We start from the raw sequence: 16,853 nt of genomic DNA on the forward strand, positions 1-16,853 counted from the left end.
TTTTAATTTCAGATGATAAAGTTATTTTATTAGTAACTCTAAATTTTAGAGTATGATTCATTTATTTTTCACTCACCAATGGCAGCCTTGACCTCTATAGCCTCCGATTCCTGGGAGAACTCGCTGATGCCTGCGGCGTTCACCGCCTTCACCCTGAACACGTACTGGTCTCCCGTCATCAGCCCGTGGCAGATGAACCTGCACCGACAGTGAACATTGTCAAACTAACAATACCTGCCTGTGTCTGCCCCCTCTCTTGCTTCTTAAAAGTCTGGGTTGAATTAAAATGAAAACAGTCTGCAAACAAACGATATAATAGAGAAGCATCTGTGGATTCTACATGGAAAATTCACTAAAACTGAAACTATTTGAAAAGAAACCATAATGACATTCCTGCAAACTTCGATATGATATTTCTGTTCAAGCCTATTTGAAAGCAGCAGCATTTGGTTTTCTTTGGAAATGATTTGTGTTGGTATTTAATATGCAGCTGGGCAACTTTTTCTAAATTGAAGCCTTCTTGCATTAAAACTAAAAATTATAAGTCTGGACAAATATTCCTTTGATTGTATTTTATTTTTTTTAAACCTGTTGAATAAAAAATCTGGACTCTAGTGCAGGTTAAAGATAAAGTTTATCTTTTTAATTCTTAGCTTTATTATATTAAATGCCAGTTACAGTTGCACATTTGTTGCACATTCAATACTATTCAGAGGACAAAAAAAAGTGAATCATTGTATAATTAAGTAAAAAGAGGAGGGACTTTACCTGGTACCCTTTACAGGCTTGTTGTTGCACGGCTCCCACACGTTGCTGCCGACAATACTGCCCTCGATGTAGTACCCGATCAACTCTTTTGCATGACTAGATGCTTCCCAGCTCACCACAACGGACGTGTCGGTGTTTCTAGTGGGGATAATCTTTCCTGGAGCAGATGGGATATCTGTGGATGAGAGTGTCATTAAATGAGAACATGCACTGACACTGCTGCTGTTATGCAAATAGTCGTACAATGTGGATATTATAAATGGCTTCTAACTGTGAAAAATTAAATCAGTATTTGGTTGGACCACTTCTGAACAACCTCAGTTTTCCTCCCAATCAGTACAGCTAGATTAATTGTTGTCCTTGAGGAAGAACGTTGTTTTTTTAATGGTTTTGGCTGGTTTTAGCTTATTTCATGTGACAGGATAAATCTGGGACTGACCAGATTCCTCATAAGTCATGCATAAGCCCTGAATGTTGGTGTGACTTCTGACCAAGCTTGTCCCCGACTGTGGTGGCTTCAGTTGGATCAGACGGCTCCCCAACGCCAGCTGAGTTGCAGCAGCGAACACGGAAGCTGTAGGACTTCCCCTCGGCGAGATCGAACAGCGCGAAGCGAGGGGACTTTACCGGGATCTCGGTGTTCACTCTCTGCCAGCTGTCTGTGCCGGAGACGCACTGGGAAGACGAGGGGAAAGGATAAAATTGGTGTTCAGCAATTTCAGGTGCAGAAAATTCTACATTGATCCAAGGATATGTGAAAACGTGTTTAAAATGTACCTTTTCCACATAGTACATGACGCCTTCAAGGCCTTTCTCTCCGGGTGGGTTCCAGCTCAGGACCACATAGTTCTTGGTTGCCTCAGTCACCTGCAGCTCCAGAGGTCTGCCAGGGACGATGCCCTCTGATGGGACAAGGACAAAATATTAAATGCAAGCAGCAGCTTAGGGCTGGGCGATATGGACCAAAATTCATATCTCGATATTTTCTAGCTGAATGGCGATACTCGATATATATCATTATATTTTCTGTGCCATAATTGGGGTTTCCCCCAAAGCATTATAGCATAGCATCTGTTAGCATCTCTGTTAGCTTCATTTTTTTCTGAGGCAAACCCTTAAAAAAACAGTCAGTTTTAATACAAAGCCTCGTGCCAAATGTCACACAGGTACCTTTATTAACAGAGGTCTGCACAATATCAAAATGTATAAAACAAATGAAATAAAAATAAACTGCCTGCATATATAGAATAAAAATGCTTCTTGAATAAAATAAAACAAATATCCCTTTCCTGCATAACAATTAAATTAAAATACACAGTGCAATTAATACAATGTAGACAGTAACAGGCAGACTTTTCCACTGAGGTTGACAGTTGTGCAAATAACAAAAACATTTGTGCAAATCTCAAATAAAACATTCAAGTCAATTTGTCACAAAATAAGCTATATCAAAATCATATTTTTTTTATTTATTTTTTAATAATCGATATAAACGATATTGTCTCGTACCATATCGCGTTTGAAAATATATCGATATATATTAAAATCTCGATATATCGCCCAGCCCTACAGCAGCTGCCCAATCGTAAAATAGATCCACTTGAGCTCCAAGTAACTGATTCACCCTAAAATACGATATCTTACCGGCAGGCTCCTCTTCTGTGACGATAATCTGTCCGGTCCAGGGAGCAGATGTGCCTCTCATGCGGGCGCGGTCCGCTGGGTCCATGGCAGCCACCGGCTCAGACGCTCTGGACGGGCGGCTCATGCCGCTCTTGTTGATGGCTCGGACCCGGAACATGTAAGAACGGCCCTCCACCAAACTAGTGACTGGGAAACGGGCGAACTTGACCGGAGTGTCATTGCACTGATGCCAGTGGGTGGTTCCAACCTCACACCTGTAGACAAATATTAAAATAAAACTCCTTTCCTTTGGGCTCCTTGACCTAGACTGATAAGAAGTTTTTTGACCTGTCCACAAAGTAGCCCAAAATTGTGTTTCCTCCATCAATAGCTGGTTGCTTCCAAGTGACGATGATGTAGTCTTTGTTAGCATCCAGGCAACGCACATCCAGAGGAGCTCCAGGAGCTCCTTCCACCTCAGCATCAGCATCTGCCAAACACAGTTACAACTCCATCAGGACTGTCTGCATTGACAACTTTTATTTCTGCATTTCTCTTGGTCAGAACTTTTCACCCAAGTTCATATCCACTCATGTTCTCCCTGATTTTGTTTTACAGAGTGTGTGCTTGCAAAAATTCAAGCTACAACACATCGTCTTTTTATTTTTATTTTTTTAGAAAAAGGAATCTAAAAGTCTCCATCTGAAAGTCTGAGCACTGCATGAATAGTTGTAATAACAACCTAAAAATGTGTCGTTCTATCCTCAAGTTTAAGAAATTGTTTAAAGAAAATACTGTAAATAAATATAAAACACTATAATTATAAAATATACTATCAAAAACATTCTAGAATGTGAAACGTCACTTTTATATTTTGTCTTACTTATTTTTGTCTTCTTTATGTATTGTTTGTTTCCACGGAGTAAAAGCTAATGTCTCATATTTTGCTGATCATAAGAAAAAAGGGTAGGCCCTATATTAGCTACGGCTTCAGCCTACACCTTTTCGGCAAAAGAAATGTTGTTCTTTCTTTCTTTTTCATCTTGTTCTGCAAAAAGTGTGTACAAGCCGAAATAAAGATTCATAACATAACATAACATAACATAACAATTTAGACCTTTGACATATTTTCTCAGTCTTACCTTTGTGTTGACTTTTTCACAACCATCATTAGGAATACTTAACACATATGTAAATGCTTTATAATGATCTTAAAGTCCTCAAACCCTGTTGCAACAAAGATATGCCAACAGGAAAGCTTAAATAAACTATGAACAACAGCATTTATTTCCACAGGCATCACAAACGTAAGTTTCATTAATATGTTGTATTTATATATATCGTTTTCTAACTTTATAGGTTCTATTAAGCACTTCACAATATAGTTCTCATTCGTCATTCACCAAATAGTCATACAGTGTTGTCTTTGGCCCTACAATCACAAATCCAGTCCAGTGGGTCAGTGTCTTCCCCAAGTGCACTGTGACACTGGCAGTGGCCGTGGATTTAACCATGTGTTTCTGACTGGAAGATGACCACGAAAAAAAACACAAGAGCTGCACATGAAATTTGTTTTCAACTCATGAAATCTGCCAAAGGAGACTTGCTAAGCGTAAAATATGTTAATTTAAAATCTAAGACGTCCCAGATAGATGAATGGATGTTCTTTAACAATATGCCGTTTTGTGAGAAGATGGTTTCTTTCCTTTTTTTTAGAATGATATAACCAGTACTGGAGTTGAGGGGGGGTGAGGGGGGTGGCATCCCCCCTGAAATAAAAACGGTCCAAATCATCCCCCCCAGTAAAACTGCAATCATCCCTTTCCATCCCTTATTTCATTTCATCAATGAATGTGGTTTTACTGCTATTTCAACATTTAGAGTCATCACCAGAAAAATAACTTATTTGACAATTTTCACCTGTTTCAAGTAAACTTTCACTTGAAATAAATAGGAAAATCTGCCAGTGGAACAAGATTTATCTTTTTATTACAAGCAAAGAAATCTTGTTCCACTGGCAGATTTTTCTACTTATTTCAAGTGAAAATCTACTTGAAACAGGTGAAAATTGTTGTTTTTTCCAGTGATGAGTCTTGTTTTAAGTGTAATGAGAATTTTTTTACTAAAATGAAACATTTTAACTAGAAATAAGACAAATATTCTTGTCTTCTATTCTTGTTGCTCAAGGTTTCTTCCCTCCTAAAGGGGAGTTTTTCTTGCCACTGTTTGGCTTAAGGCTTCTCTTCCACTAGGGGAGTTTTTACCTGCCATTGTTTCTGTAATAATTGCTCGGGGGTTTATGTTCATGTTCTGGGTCTTCTGGAAAGCGTCTAGAGACAACATCTGTTGTATTAGACTCTAATACAAATAACATTGAATTGAATTGAATTGAATTGAATTGAATTGAATTGAATTGAATTGAATTGAATTGAATTGAATTGAATTGAATTGAATTGAATTGAATTGAATTGAATTGAATTGAATTGAATTGAATTGAATTGAATTGAGATTTTGAGTTTTTGCAGTGATCCATTTGACTTATCCTGTGAAGGACAGAGTCATATTGATAAGTTCAGAAAACAGTTTTTTATTGTTGTGTTTTGATGTATTTGATGTAAGCCCAGTGGATATTTAAAGCTTACAGAAGGCTGCATTTAACTGCTGCTATGTCATTCCCGCAGTATTTCTGCAGGTGTTTTGGTCAGTGCTATTATTTGTAATATATTATATTATTTGTAATCAGCACAAATTTACGGAAGAGTATTAGGGCCACTTAAAAAAAATAAAAAGAATTCTGAGAAAAAAGTCAGAATTCTGACTTTAATCTCAGAATTCTGAGAAAAAAGTCAGAATTCTGAGAAAAAAGTCAGAATTCTGACTTTAATCTCAGAATTCTGAGAAAAAAGTCAGAATTCTGAGAAAAAAGTCAGAATTCTGACTTTAATCTCAGAATTCTGAGAAAAAAGTCAGAATTCTGACTTTAATCTCAGAATTCTGAGAAAAAAGTCAGAATTCTAGGCCACTTAAAAAAAATAAAAAGAATTCTGAGAAAAAAGTCAGAATTCTGAGAAAAAAGTCAGAATTCTGACTTTAATCTCAGAATTCTGACTTTAATGACTTTTTTTTTTTTTTTTTTACTTTTTTTTTTTTTGGGGCAGCACGGTGGCTTAGTGGTTGGCACTGTTGCCTCACAGCAAGAAGGTCCCCGGTTCGACTCCCAGGCCCAGCAGGACCTTTCTGTGTGGAGTTTGCATGTTCTCCCCGTGCTTGCGTGGGTTTTCTCCGGGTACTCCGGCTTCCTCCCACAGTCCAAAAACATGCATATTAGGTTAATTGGTGATTCTAAATTGCCCGTAGGTGTGAGTGTGAGTGTGAGCATGGTTTGTGTGTTTATATGTGGCCCTGTGATGGACTGGTGACCTGTCCAGGGTGTAACCCCTGCCTCTCACCTGAAATGAGCTGGGATAGGCTCCAGCAGACCCCCGTGACCCCGCAAGGGATAAAGCGGGTATAGATAATGGATGGATTCTGACTTTTTTTCTCAGAATTCTGAGATTACAGTCAGAATTCTGACTTTTTTCTCAGAATTCTGACTTTTTTCTCAGAATTCTGACTTTTTTCTCAGAATTATTATTATTTTTTTTTTAGTGGCCTAGAATTCTGACTTTTTTCTCAGAATTCTGAGATTAAAGTCAGAATTCTGACTTTTTTCTCAGAATTCTTTTTATTTTTTTTATGTGGCCCTAATACTCTTCCGTATTAACTACACATATTTACTTCACGAAAACGTTGTCATGAAATGGGTCCCGCTCATCCGTTTCCACCAGTACAGAACATACTGACCCAGTGCCAACATGGCAACAGGACCCTGTGTATGATGAGCTAGTCTTCTCTAAAACACTGACAACAGTCATTCACTGGTACTCCTACTCTACTTCACGCCGTTTTGGAAGTCTTTTGTTGATAGTATTCTGGTTGTGGCTCAATCTTCGTCATATTCAGAGGCAGTTTTTATCTGCACCTGTTGGTTCCCCCCCTGGAAAATAAAATTATGCTTTTCTTTCATGATAACTTGAATAAAATGGCTCATTTGTGATTTGTTTCTCTTTTAGAACAACATATATGACGACAAAGGAAGAGCTTTCAAAGCAAAGAAGCTGAACAGCCTGTTGTTTCTCCTTGAAACATATTTACAGCTCTGCGCTCACGACCAGATTCATTCCATCGCTGAGCCCTCTGAGAATAGCTCGACAGCAGCCAGGATCATGGGGTTTTGTTCTGGTGACGGTACCAGACCTCTCTTTTACCAGGCGACCCTGAGCTGTAATAAGGTGGGGTGGGTGGTCTTTTTCCTGTCCTCATCACTCCCAGAATGATTCCCGAGTGCACGTCTAAGCCGTGCGGGTCATGTTGTCTCTGAAGGCAGCAAAGATAAGCTTAACGACTTGCTTTTTCCACGGTATTCAAACAGATGCCAGAGATTTGCGGCTCAGTGGCGTCTCCATTAGACACATCCTATTTAAAACTACTCAGTGGTATCTGAACACTGTTAAGTTCAGCGTTATGATCAGGTGCCAGAGAACAATTTGTAAAGACAGTGACCTTGATCTGATGAAACAAAGACAAAGCTGAGGGATTTAGCGTAAAGTAATGTTGATTAGGATTGAAATCAAAATATGCCTTGGGAAACATCTTTGGTGTAGAATATCAACTGAAGATGAGCTGCATTAACAAAAAAAGGACTATTTTAAAGGCAAGAGATCCTGATTATTCAGGCCATTTAACCAAATATCTTTATGGTTTGGACTGTTTTTACTTTTTTTGGATTGGTGATGTCGTTGGGTTGTGTCAAACACAGCTAGGGTTGCCACCTTTCAGAAATAGAAATAAGGGACGGCCCGATTTCAGCAGCGCAGGAGCCAAAAAAATAGCCCCAAAACTTCTAAACTGAATAAAAATGTGTTTATTTTATATGAAAAAACAAAATGCTTTGATTTAAAGTTTAAAGTGCTTTAATAGCATTGAACTTGCATGACTGTACAGATATAATATAATTCAACTAGAATATGGTGTAAAAGTTAACTTATTTCAATAATTCAACTAGAATATGGTGTAAAAGTTAATTTATTTCAATAATTCAACTAGAATATGGTGTAAAAGTTAATTTATTTCAATAATTCAACTAGAATATGGTGTAAAAGTTAATTTATTTCAATAATTCAACTAGAATATGGTGTAAAAGTTAATTTATTTCAATAATTCAACTAGAATATGGTGTAAAAGTTAATTTATTTCAATAATTCAACTAGAATATGGTGTAAAAGTTAATTTATTTCAATAATTCAACTAGAATATGGTGTAAGAGTTAATTTATTTCAATAATTCAACTAGAATATGGTGTAAAAGTTAATTTATTTCAATAATTCAACTAGAATATGGTGTAAATGTTAATTTATTTCAATAATTCAACTAGAATATGGTGTAAAAGTTAATTTATTTCAATAATTCAACTAGAATATGGTGTAAAAGTTAATTTATTTCAATAATTCAACTAGAATAGGGTGTAAAAGTTAATTTATTTCAATAATTCAACTAGAATATGGTGTAAAAGTTAATTTATTTCAATAATTCAACTAGAATATGGTGTAAAGGTTAATTTATTTCAATAATTCAACTAGAATATGGTGTAAAAGTTAATTTATTTCAATAATTCAACTAGAATATGGTGTAAAAGTTAATTTATTTCAATAATTCAACTAGAATATGGTGTAAAAGTTAATTTATTTCAATAATTCAACTAGAATATGGTGTAAAAGTTAATTTATTTCAATAATTCAACTAGAATATGGTGTAAGAGTTAATTTATTTCAATAATTCAACTAGAATATGGTGTAAAAGTTAATTTATTTCAATAATTCAACTAGAATATGGTGTAAATGTTAATTTATTTCAATAATTCAACTAGAATATGGTGTAAAAGTTAATTTATTTCAATAATTCAACTAGAATATGGTGTAAAAGTTAATTTATTTCAATAATTCAACTAGAATAGGGTGTAAAAGTTAATTTATTTCAATAATTCAACTAGAATATGGTGTAAAAGTTAATTTATTTCAATAATTCAACTAGAATATGGTGTAAAGGTTAATTTATTTCAATAATTCAACTAGAATATGGTGTAAAAGTTAATTTATTTCAATAATTCAACTAGAATATGGTGTAAAAGTTAATTTATTTCAATAATTCAACTAGAATATGGTGTAAAAGTTAATTTATTTCAATAATTCAACTAGAATATGGTGTAAAAGTTAATTTATTTCAATAATTCAACTAGAATATGGTGCAAAAGTTAATGAAAATACGGTACAAATCGTGTCCCGTATTAGTTCAATACGGGACGCAACATTTTTTTCTCAAATAAAGGACAATTCCGTATTTTACGGGATGGGTGGCAACCCTAAATACAGCTCAAACCATAAAGCTGCACATATTGGACGCTCTTCAGAAAGCATGCTCCCACCTCTCACAAACACGTAGGCCGAGTAGGTTTCATATCCAGACTTGGTGGTGACCCGCAGGGTGTAGAGGCCCTCATCCTCTTTGTTGAGGTGTGTAAGTGTCAGCGTGGCTCGATCTCCACTCCAGTGCATGTGGGTCCATTTGGAAGGAGGCAACAGAACATCTGGAAGAAAGAACGAGGGTTATGGATTCTGCAAAATAAGTAGACACTAATGTCCAGGCATCGGGTTGGAAGGGTCAGAGTTGTCTACATACCATCTCTGTACCACTGGATCTCCGGCTGGTAGCGGTGCAGGGACGGGTAGATGATAACCGTAGAACCGAGACTCATTGTCTCGCCCTCTCTTCCAAATGATACACCAAACGCATCAACAATATGAGTCTGGAAGGTGATGCCATACTCAGAAACCGGGCCATCTGCAGAGAAAGCAGCAGTCAGAACTTGGGCTCATATAATGGTTGCCATCAAACACTGTATCTTTTCAGATAAAGTAAGGAAAAAAAAACACACTGCACTTGAAATAAGGAAAAAGGTCATCACATCAATTATCAAACACAGAGAAAAATCCAGAAAATAAACATGAAAGAGAAAAACAGAGGGAGCAGGAGCGGTATCAGATGTGATGAAGGACAAAGCAACTCAAAAGAGTGACTTCAGTGCTCAGAAAAGTGAAATATGTTTTCTCTATTTAAACCATGCATCAAACAGTGAAACACAACAGACACATGAAGTAATGCTTTTCAAACCATCAATAGTAGATTGTTTCAAGGGTTGGATTAGGAGAAAGATCCACTATGGTCTTCATTGTGATGTTAGTAATTTATACATTTAAAACATGTACATCACATCCTGAATTTCAAAAAAAGACAGTGAAGACTTTTATAAAAGTGTTGAAGAGTTCTGTTTGTCATTGCAACAAACAACCTGTATTTATGCAGATACATCAAGAAAGAGAAACCCCAGCAGAGCAGCTGTGTGAAAATGCAAAAATTCCAAAATAGTTTAGGAAAAATCATTGAAATTTTTCCAGTTTAGTTAAGATCTTGCAATTTTAAGGTGCCTAGTGAGAACTTTTCTTAACAGTGGACATGCATGAACACGTGGCGTAAACATCACGTTCACCAAAGAGTTTTCAAACCAGATTTCTGTGACCCTGTTACCTTCCAGAATGGCACCTGCATTGTCGCCGCAGCATCAAGAAAACAAAGAAGCTGTTAGTGCATTAGCACCCACTGTTATCCCTGCAAACACCCCACCGCCCCGCTAACAACTGCACGGGTCGTATGGGAATCAACAGCATAGCGTCAGTAACATCAGCGACACTGTACCAGGAAGACAACATTAATACAGCTGCATTAATATCTCCAGAAACACTGCAGTGTATATAATGTAAATGTCATCGCTATAGCAAAATGTACATGAATCCCTAGTGATGTGCAGATCGATACTGAAATATCGATACTTCCGATACCAGATCTGTGTGTTCTAAAATCAATTCTCAAATGAAAATATTGCTACTTTTGATACTTCAGTCATGTGTGTTAATGCATATCATTTACAGGAATATGATGGAAAGTAAATAAACTATTCAGATTTTGTCTAAATGACACACTGCTGGTAGGAACTACTTTTTTAATTTTCATTTTTATAGTAGTTCTTATTTTTTGTTTATTATGCTCTTATTTATTTTAATGGTTTTATTATTTTACTTAGGATCTTTTTTTAGTGATGGAAACACCTTTTTCAAACACTGTTGTAATAGCTCGGCTATATTGTGAATGAGGTTGCTACCTCATAAATATCATTTTTGTTTTTAAGATTTACTGCAGATACCTCCAGAAATTAAAATAATTATAATCTAACTAGACATTAAATTAACGCTAATGTGACTGAGCTGTCGCTATAATAAGCAGCTTAAATAAGACAACATGACTAACATAGCTGGTACTGAGAGATCTTTGCTGTAAAACTAATTTAAAAGTTATTACTTATTAGAGAAACACTTAAACACACAGTGAGCTTTCTCAGCCTTTTAGCCCCTTTTGATGCAGTTTCTTCCATTTAGCCTGCTGCCATGGCAACGTTTCTGTTTCATCAACATCATCAGATTTGACAGAAGCACAGACGATGGGCTAATCGAATGCATAATTGTGAGACTGGTAACAACTGAAAACTAATTAAATGAAATGATAATGTTTGAAACAGATCATTTGAGCAGAACACTTGTTTTTGTCATTGGGATAAAGACCCAGATATGTTTTTAAACCGTATAATGCCAAATTAATCATATTTGATACATGAATGTCTGAGAGCTCTGTTCCACCCTGATTTAAAATAAATAATGCAATGAAAAAATTCAAATAACTAAATAATAATTCAGAAAATTACCAAATATACCCATAATGATACAAAATATATTATTAAGAAAATGTTAAAGACAAATGTGGGGGTCTTTTTAAATTCAGTATAGAATAAAAACTACAACTATGTATTTTCTATCATATTTCAGTCATTAAAGCGTTACATAAATATTTTAAATATTTTCACAAATTAACCAGATTTTAAACCACCACAAATGTTAATAACACAATTTAAAACACATTCTGAAATTTCAATCCCCTCCCCCCCAGAGGCCTCACAAAAAAAAACCCAAACAAACAAAAAACCTGAATATTGCCCAAGCAAATTTGCACTTACGTCTGGGGGTTGGCAGAGACTCATCAATTTCACCCTTGAACCCTATGGAGAAAAGCAGCAGTTGCTATTAATACACAGCACCACACGCAGTGTTGTATGACACTCGGGATGGGGATGGACTGAATGTACAGTATTACAGTCATGTGGTAAAGTAAAAAGAACCTCTTTCAATCCTGGTCTTCACCAGATCTTGAAATTAAGTAAATGCAGATGAACAACAATAAAAACATGTTTGCATGAAATTTAATTTGAGTTTAAATTTGAATTTTTTATTTATTTTTTATATTGTCATTGCAACAGTTTGAATCTTCTCTCTTTCAACATCCTGTTATAGATTTACTGGTGTGTTTGACATCATATTTGTCTTGTTTCGTGACCCAATTTTGTCTAATCTTTGGATGTCAGTAGGATAGCATAAAATATTTTATTAGACAGAAGAGTTTATGGCTAAATCAATGACTGCAAGGTAGGCAGGTCTTATGGCTGTCACACAGGCAGGATTTATCCCCCTCCCACCACCATGCTTGACCTGTGGTGTATGTGCTGATAACCCGTGTTAGGTTAGAACAAAACATGACACTATGCGGCATAGCCAGATGTGTCCACTTGTCTGTCCAAAGGACATTGTTCCAGAGGTTATTGTTCATGTGCAGCTTCGCAAACCTAAACCTTGTTACCATGTTCTCCCCTTGAGAGACCCTTTCAGGCTACACATACTGGTGCATCTCTTTCACATTTTACTCACAAGAACTTTAACATTTAACATGAAGACACTAGTCTGACATCTAGCTATTGGGCGTGTTGGTGTTTATTTAACTCTCCGTGGTATGACATTGAACTGAACTTACTGCATTTACCTCTGGCAAGGTTACCAACTGTCATGAAAGTTTTCCACTTGTGAATAATCTTTCTCACTGACGGGAAGTGGACTCCAAACTATTTGGGAATTGCCTTCTAACACTTCCTATATTAATAGGCAGGAGGTGATGTCATCTTGGACTGAGTAAACGAACGCTTGAATGCTCCAGAGCAGCACACTGCCAAACCTTTCATTTTTATATAGACTATATATTTTATAGCGTTTTTTTTTCTTTATTGTGGTTCAAAAAAGATTTGTTTTGTTGTTTGGGGTATTTGAGATGCCGTTGGTATGTGATGGCACCTACTTTTGACAACGATAGAAGCAAATGCGGATTCTTCTCCTTGGGTGTTCATGGCAGAGATGTGATACTGGGCTGTGTCATCAAAATCACATCTGAAATCAGAGAACGCTCGCTGGTCACTCTCCGTGATGTGCAGATTCTCACCCTCTAGGATTCACTTGTACAGCGATCTTCCCCCAACTCAACCTCAGCACTCTCAACCATGTACTGTACATAATACTGCGTATGTGGGCCCCAACTCTGGGCCCCGTTCCATAACTCCCTGCCTTGAATACTCTGGCAATAAATAGACACCGATGGTGATGTCATCTCCATCAGGTGCTGTGGGCGTCTTTACTTCAAAGTATTTTTTTGTGTAGTAGAAACTGTGAATATAACTTTGCTGAACATTAAATAAGAGACAAAGAACAATTCCCTTGTGAATTTTAGTTGTATGCTTAAATGTTGTGATGTTTTCTGGTCTGCAGAAATTGTTTGGTTATTCAAAGAAGCTACTGTATGATTTCTTTGTTATCTGGTTCATGGGCATCTAGTTTAGGCCAGTTTTGCAATATAAGATTAGGACAAAGGCCACAATCAACATTGACTACACTATCTACACTATACATTCAAACTTCAAATAAGCTAATTCAAATAAATTCAAATAAGCTAAAGTGCAGCCACTTGATGTGTCACTTTTCTAAGAGTTCAGCACATCTACGGTAATAATTCAGATGGAGAATGTATTTCACACCTGCTGCGGTTGGGACAAGCACTACATACCTGTCGATCTCCAGAGAGTGCACGCTGTATCTGCTCTCAAGTTTATACTTGCCAGGGTGGGCAAGAGGGTTGATTGCCACATTGTTTTTGTACCTTGTAGTGGGAGCAAGTGGACAAGACAGAAGACAGACTCAGAGAAGCAGAAAAGGCTGGAAGACGATTTTAGAATTAGATAGGAGAGAAAATCTTTAAAAAAAAAAATAAGGAGAATGTTGACAGAAGGGACAGATTAGTTAGCAAAAAAGTAGGTGATGTATGTCTGTGGCCTACCAGGTGACCTTTGGTTCAGGCCAGCCGGTCACAGTGCAGTGCAGCCGCACAGACTGCTTCTCCCACACAGTGTGGGAGCGCGGTTTGATCACAAACTCCGGGGCGTGCATCAGGCTGTCTTCGTTCATGCGCTTGAAGTGTTCGCCGTGTTCATGGATCTAAAGATAGCAGAGCGAATCTCAGGACAGTTTCACCTTTGCCACCAGTAAACAGTAAAGCCAAACAACACAACTGCTCATGTTTCCAGCAAGAAATCACAAAGCATGCTTGCAGAGAAAACAAAACTTTTACAACCATCATAAAAATTCCCATTTGTATTTGTTTTCTTTATGCATACAAGGCATACCAGTTTGTTTGGGTTTCGCAGCGACACGTGTTGGGACCGTGGGGGGTGTGTTGCTCATTATGTCCTTTTAATAGATGGTGGGGGTATATATTTTTGCACTATCCAACATACAATGACACAACACCACTGGGACACTGCTGGATTGTGTCTCAAGAAACACGATCTCCTGGAGAATTTGTCACCACTAGTGAAGCGGTCTGGCAGAGTGAAGACAGTTAAGGCACTGAGATGGCTTCTATGATGCAAACTGGATAGCTGGGTACTACTTCACATAATCACCCACACACATACATAACTGTCTTGTGTAAAGGCTAGTAATAAAATCAGTTATCCACAGACGCTTGCCGTTCCTAAGCACCACTGTTATTGATGGTGCCCAGACAAATATGCTGTGATAGAAGTGCAATAATTGTGTTGTGAAGTCTGACTTGAAGTTTTTTGAAAATAAGTGTCTTGTATAATATTATCTATAGCATGCATACTATGATGTCATGGCTAACAAATATCTATATGGCTGAAAGATATTCCATGAGTCATCTAAGATACAACATGTCCACATACCTGAAGCCAGTTTAAGATAACATGACTGAGGTTTGACCAAAATGCCAGTTTACCATGTAAGTTTGAAAATCTTTCCTCAACATTGCATAAAAACTGCTATAGGGAAATCATTATTAGAGATATTAGAGATTCCTAGATCTCGACTAAAAACTAAGGCCGTCGCTCTGGAATGACCTGCCGGAGGAGATCAGGCGAGCCACATCTCTGTCCATTTTTAAATCTCTTTTAAAAACACACTTTTTTAAATGTGCTTTTACTTAACATATAATAATGTACTATAATATCCAATGTTATTATTTTCTAATGTTTTATTGTATTTCTATGCTCTTATGTTTTTATATTTTTGTCATTTTATTGGATTCTGCCTTTTAATTCTGCTTTGTAAAAGCACCTTGTAACTGTGTTTGGAAAGGTGCTATACAAATAAAGCTTATTATTATTATTATTATTATTATTATCATTGAGGCCGCACTTGCCAGTTTATGTTGCCATGCAAAAAAATGTGTGATAGCATGAGAGCACTCTGACGTTGTGAAGCATAAGGAGAGTGACGTCACAGATGATAGAAATCTGCAGATTTTTGCAAGCATACTTTAAAGAAACACTTCTACACCACGAGGAGTTGTAAAATATGTTGACATTTTCAAATTGGCCAACAAACAGCAGCCAACAAAATGTTGCTGCAAAGACATAACAATAAAATAAATATGATAATTATCTATTTTTGGTCATCTTTATTAAACTGAATAAAAATTGACAAGTTGAAGGGCAGAAACTGAAGCCCAAATCTTAAATGGAGCACGGACCTTCTCCTTTATCAGCCCAAAATCATAGCGTTTCTCTCTGAAACACTAAATGTGAGAAAAATGCTCAGAGCTGACTGGAAGAAATGCTTTCGGCTGTTCAGAGTCTGTGTAAAAGAAATAGACAAACGTTCTTCTCACAGGTTTTGTGGAGTGGTGGTGAAGCCCACTTTTCAGAGCTCTCTCCACCAGCAAAGGTCTGCAGCTCTTTAGCCAGTCAGCCACCGGCTGATGGTCCAGTATCCAACCCAAACAGGTCCAGACCTGGCAGGGTTTGGAGCTGAAGGTTGCTGAGCAACTGACTGCCAGCTGGATCTGATGAAGCTTAACTACATCGCAGTTTCCTAGCTAAGGTTTTACCTCAGATCATCAGGTCTGTTACTATTGAGACTTTTCTAGCTCCATAACCCAGAGACACTTGTAGAAGCCTGTAAATAACTGCACAACAATCCATATTTTCTTTACAATAAAAAAAAGTGGTTTAATACGGAACCATAACGATATTTTGTACCAAGTCATAAATATGTTCATTTCAGGTGTAAAGTTGAACATTTCAACATACCGCTCTATGGGAATAAGCTCAATATTGGAACAGTGAATCGGGAAGGTACAGGTTTTTGGCACTTTGGTGCTGGCATCATATTTATTTATAACTAGCTATAAGTCCTTTCTCACTGCTGAAAGGGATTCTTTCAGTCATCCTAGTATGAAGAAGTGGGCTCAAGTTACATATCTAACATCCTGACTCTGTTTTTACAGAAAGAACCCCAAGATTCATTGGTGTGATCAGAGCCGGATTATATAAATGGACTACACTAGGCAGACTGTGATTTTTGGGCCCCCCTCCATCGATGTTATTTATGAATTGAAATCTTAAACTTACCAAAGTTACTAATGAAACTTAATTCACATTTTACATAGCATAGTCATAGTCAAGTTGGTTCTTTGTATTCCAAAATAAGTCATGTGTTGTATATTAAACAGTCTATCAGACTATTTTTTGATTTGTATTATTTATACATTATTACACCGCTCTATTAAATGCTATTAAATTATCCTTATCTTATCGATTGCGAGTATCATTGTTAAGGTATTAGTACCAGTAAATCACCAATAGGTGTCAGCATTGCTATGTAAACAAAGTAAAATAAGATAAATGTTTTAAGCTATTGCATTTTGCAGAAAATCTTAATTAAATGTGTTGATTAAATTGAATAGTTAAATAAGAAGTCAAATCTACAAAGACCAATAAAATTTGCAGTAAGACAAAGTGTGCTGTAGTATGTATGTCTGTATGTGTATATGTATGTATGTGTATGTGTATGTGTATGTATGCGTAT

The 16,853-nt window shown here is 36.7% G+C and overlaps 1 protein-coding gene across 7 annotated transcripts in view; it reads right to left on the minus strand.

The window, feature by feature from the left end:
- myom1b (myomesin 1b) overlaps nucleotides 1-16,853 on the minus strand; it is a 45,716-nt gene that overhangs the window by 25,460 nt on the left and 3,403 nt on the right. For 4 of the 7 annotated variants that reach the window (XM_061713785.1, XM_061713783.1, XM_061713781.1 and 1 more), the window contains 13 exons: nucleotides 13,804-13,961; nucleotides 13,534-13,626; nucleotides 12,775-12,863; nucleotides 11,609-11,650; nucleotides 10,072-10,086; nucleotides 9,166-9,327; nucleotides 8,912-9,073; nucleotides 2,740-2,881; nucleotides 2,413-2,666; nucleotides 1,546-1,670; nucleotides 1,260-1,443; nucleotides 769-943; nucleotides 77-198 (listed from right to left, as the gene is read on the minus strand). In XM_061713785.1, the coding sequence (XP_061569769.1) occupies nucleotides 77-198; nucleotides 769-943; nucleotides 1,260-1,443; nucleotides 1,546-1,670; nucleotides 2,413-2,666; nucleotides 2,740-2,881; nucleotides 8,912-9,073; nucleotides 9,166-9,327; nucleotides 10,072-10,086; nucleotides 11,609-11,650; nucleotides 12,775-12,863; nucleotides 13,534-13,626; nucleotides 13,804-13,961 (1,723 nt within the window). The remainder of the gene's footprint in view (nucleotides 1-76; nucleotides 199-768; nucleotides 944-1,259; nucleotides 1,444-1,545; nucleotides 1,671-2,412; nucleotides 2,667-2,739; nucleotides 2,882-8,911; nucleotides 9,074-9,165; nucleotides 9,328-10,071; nucleotides 10,087-11,608; nucleotides 11,651-12,774; nucleotides 12,864-13,533; nucleotides 13,627-13,803; nucleotides 13,962-16,853) is intronic. The other 3 variants (XM_061713786.1, XM_061713784.1, XM_061713782.1) reach the window with 1 other exon arrangement.

Source organism: Cololabis saira, chromosome 22, assembly GCF_033807715.1.
Source record: "Cololabis saira isolate AMF1-May2022 chromosome 22, fColSai1.1, whole genome shotgun sequence".
In the NCBI taxonomy this organism is placed as follows: domain Eukaryota; kingdom Metazoa; phylum Chordata; class Actinopteri; order Beloniformes; family Belonidae; genus Cololabis; species Cololabis saira.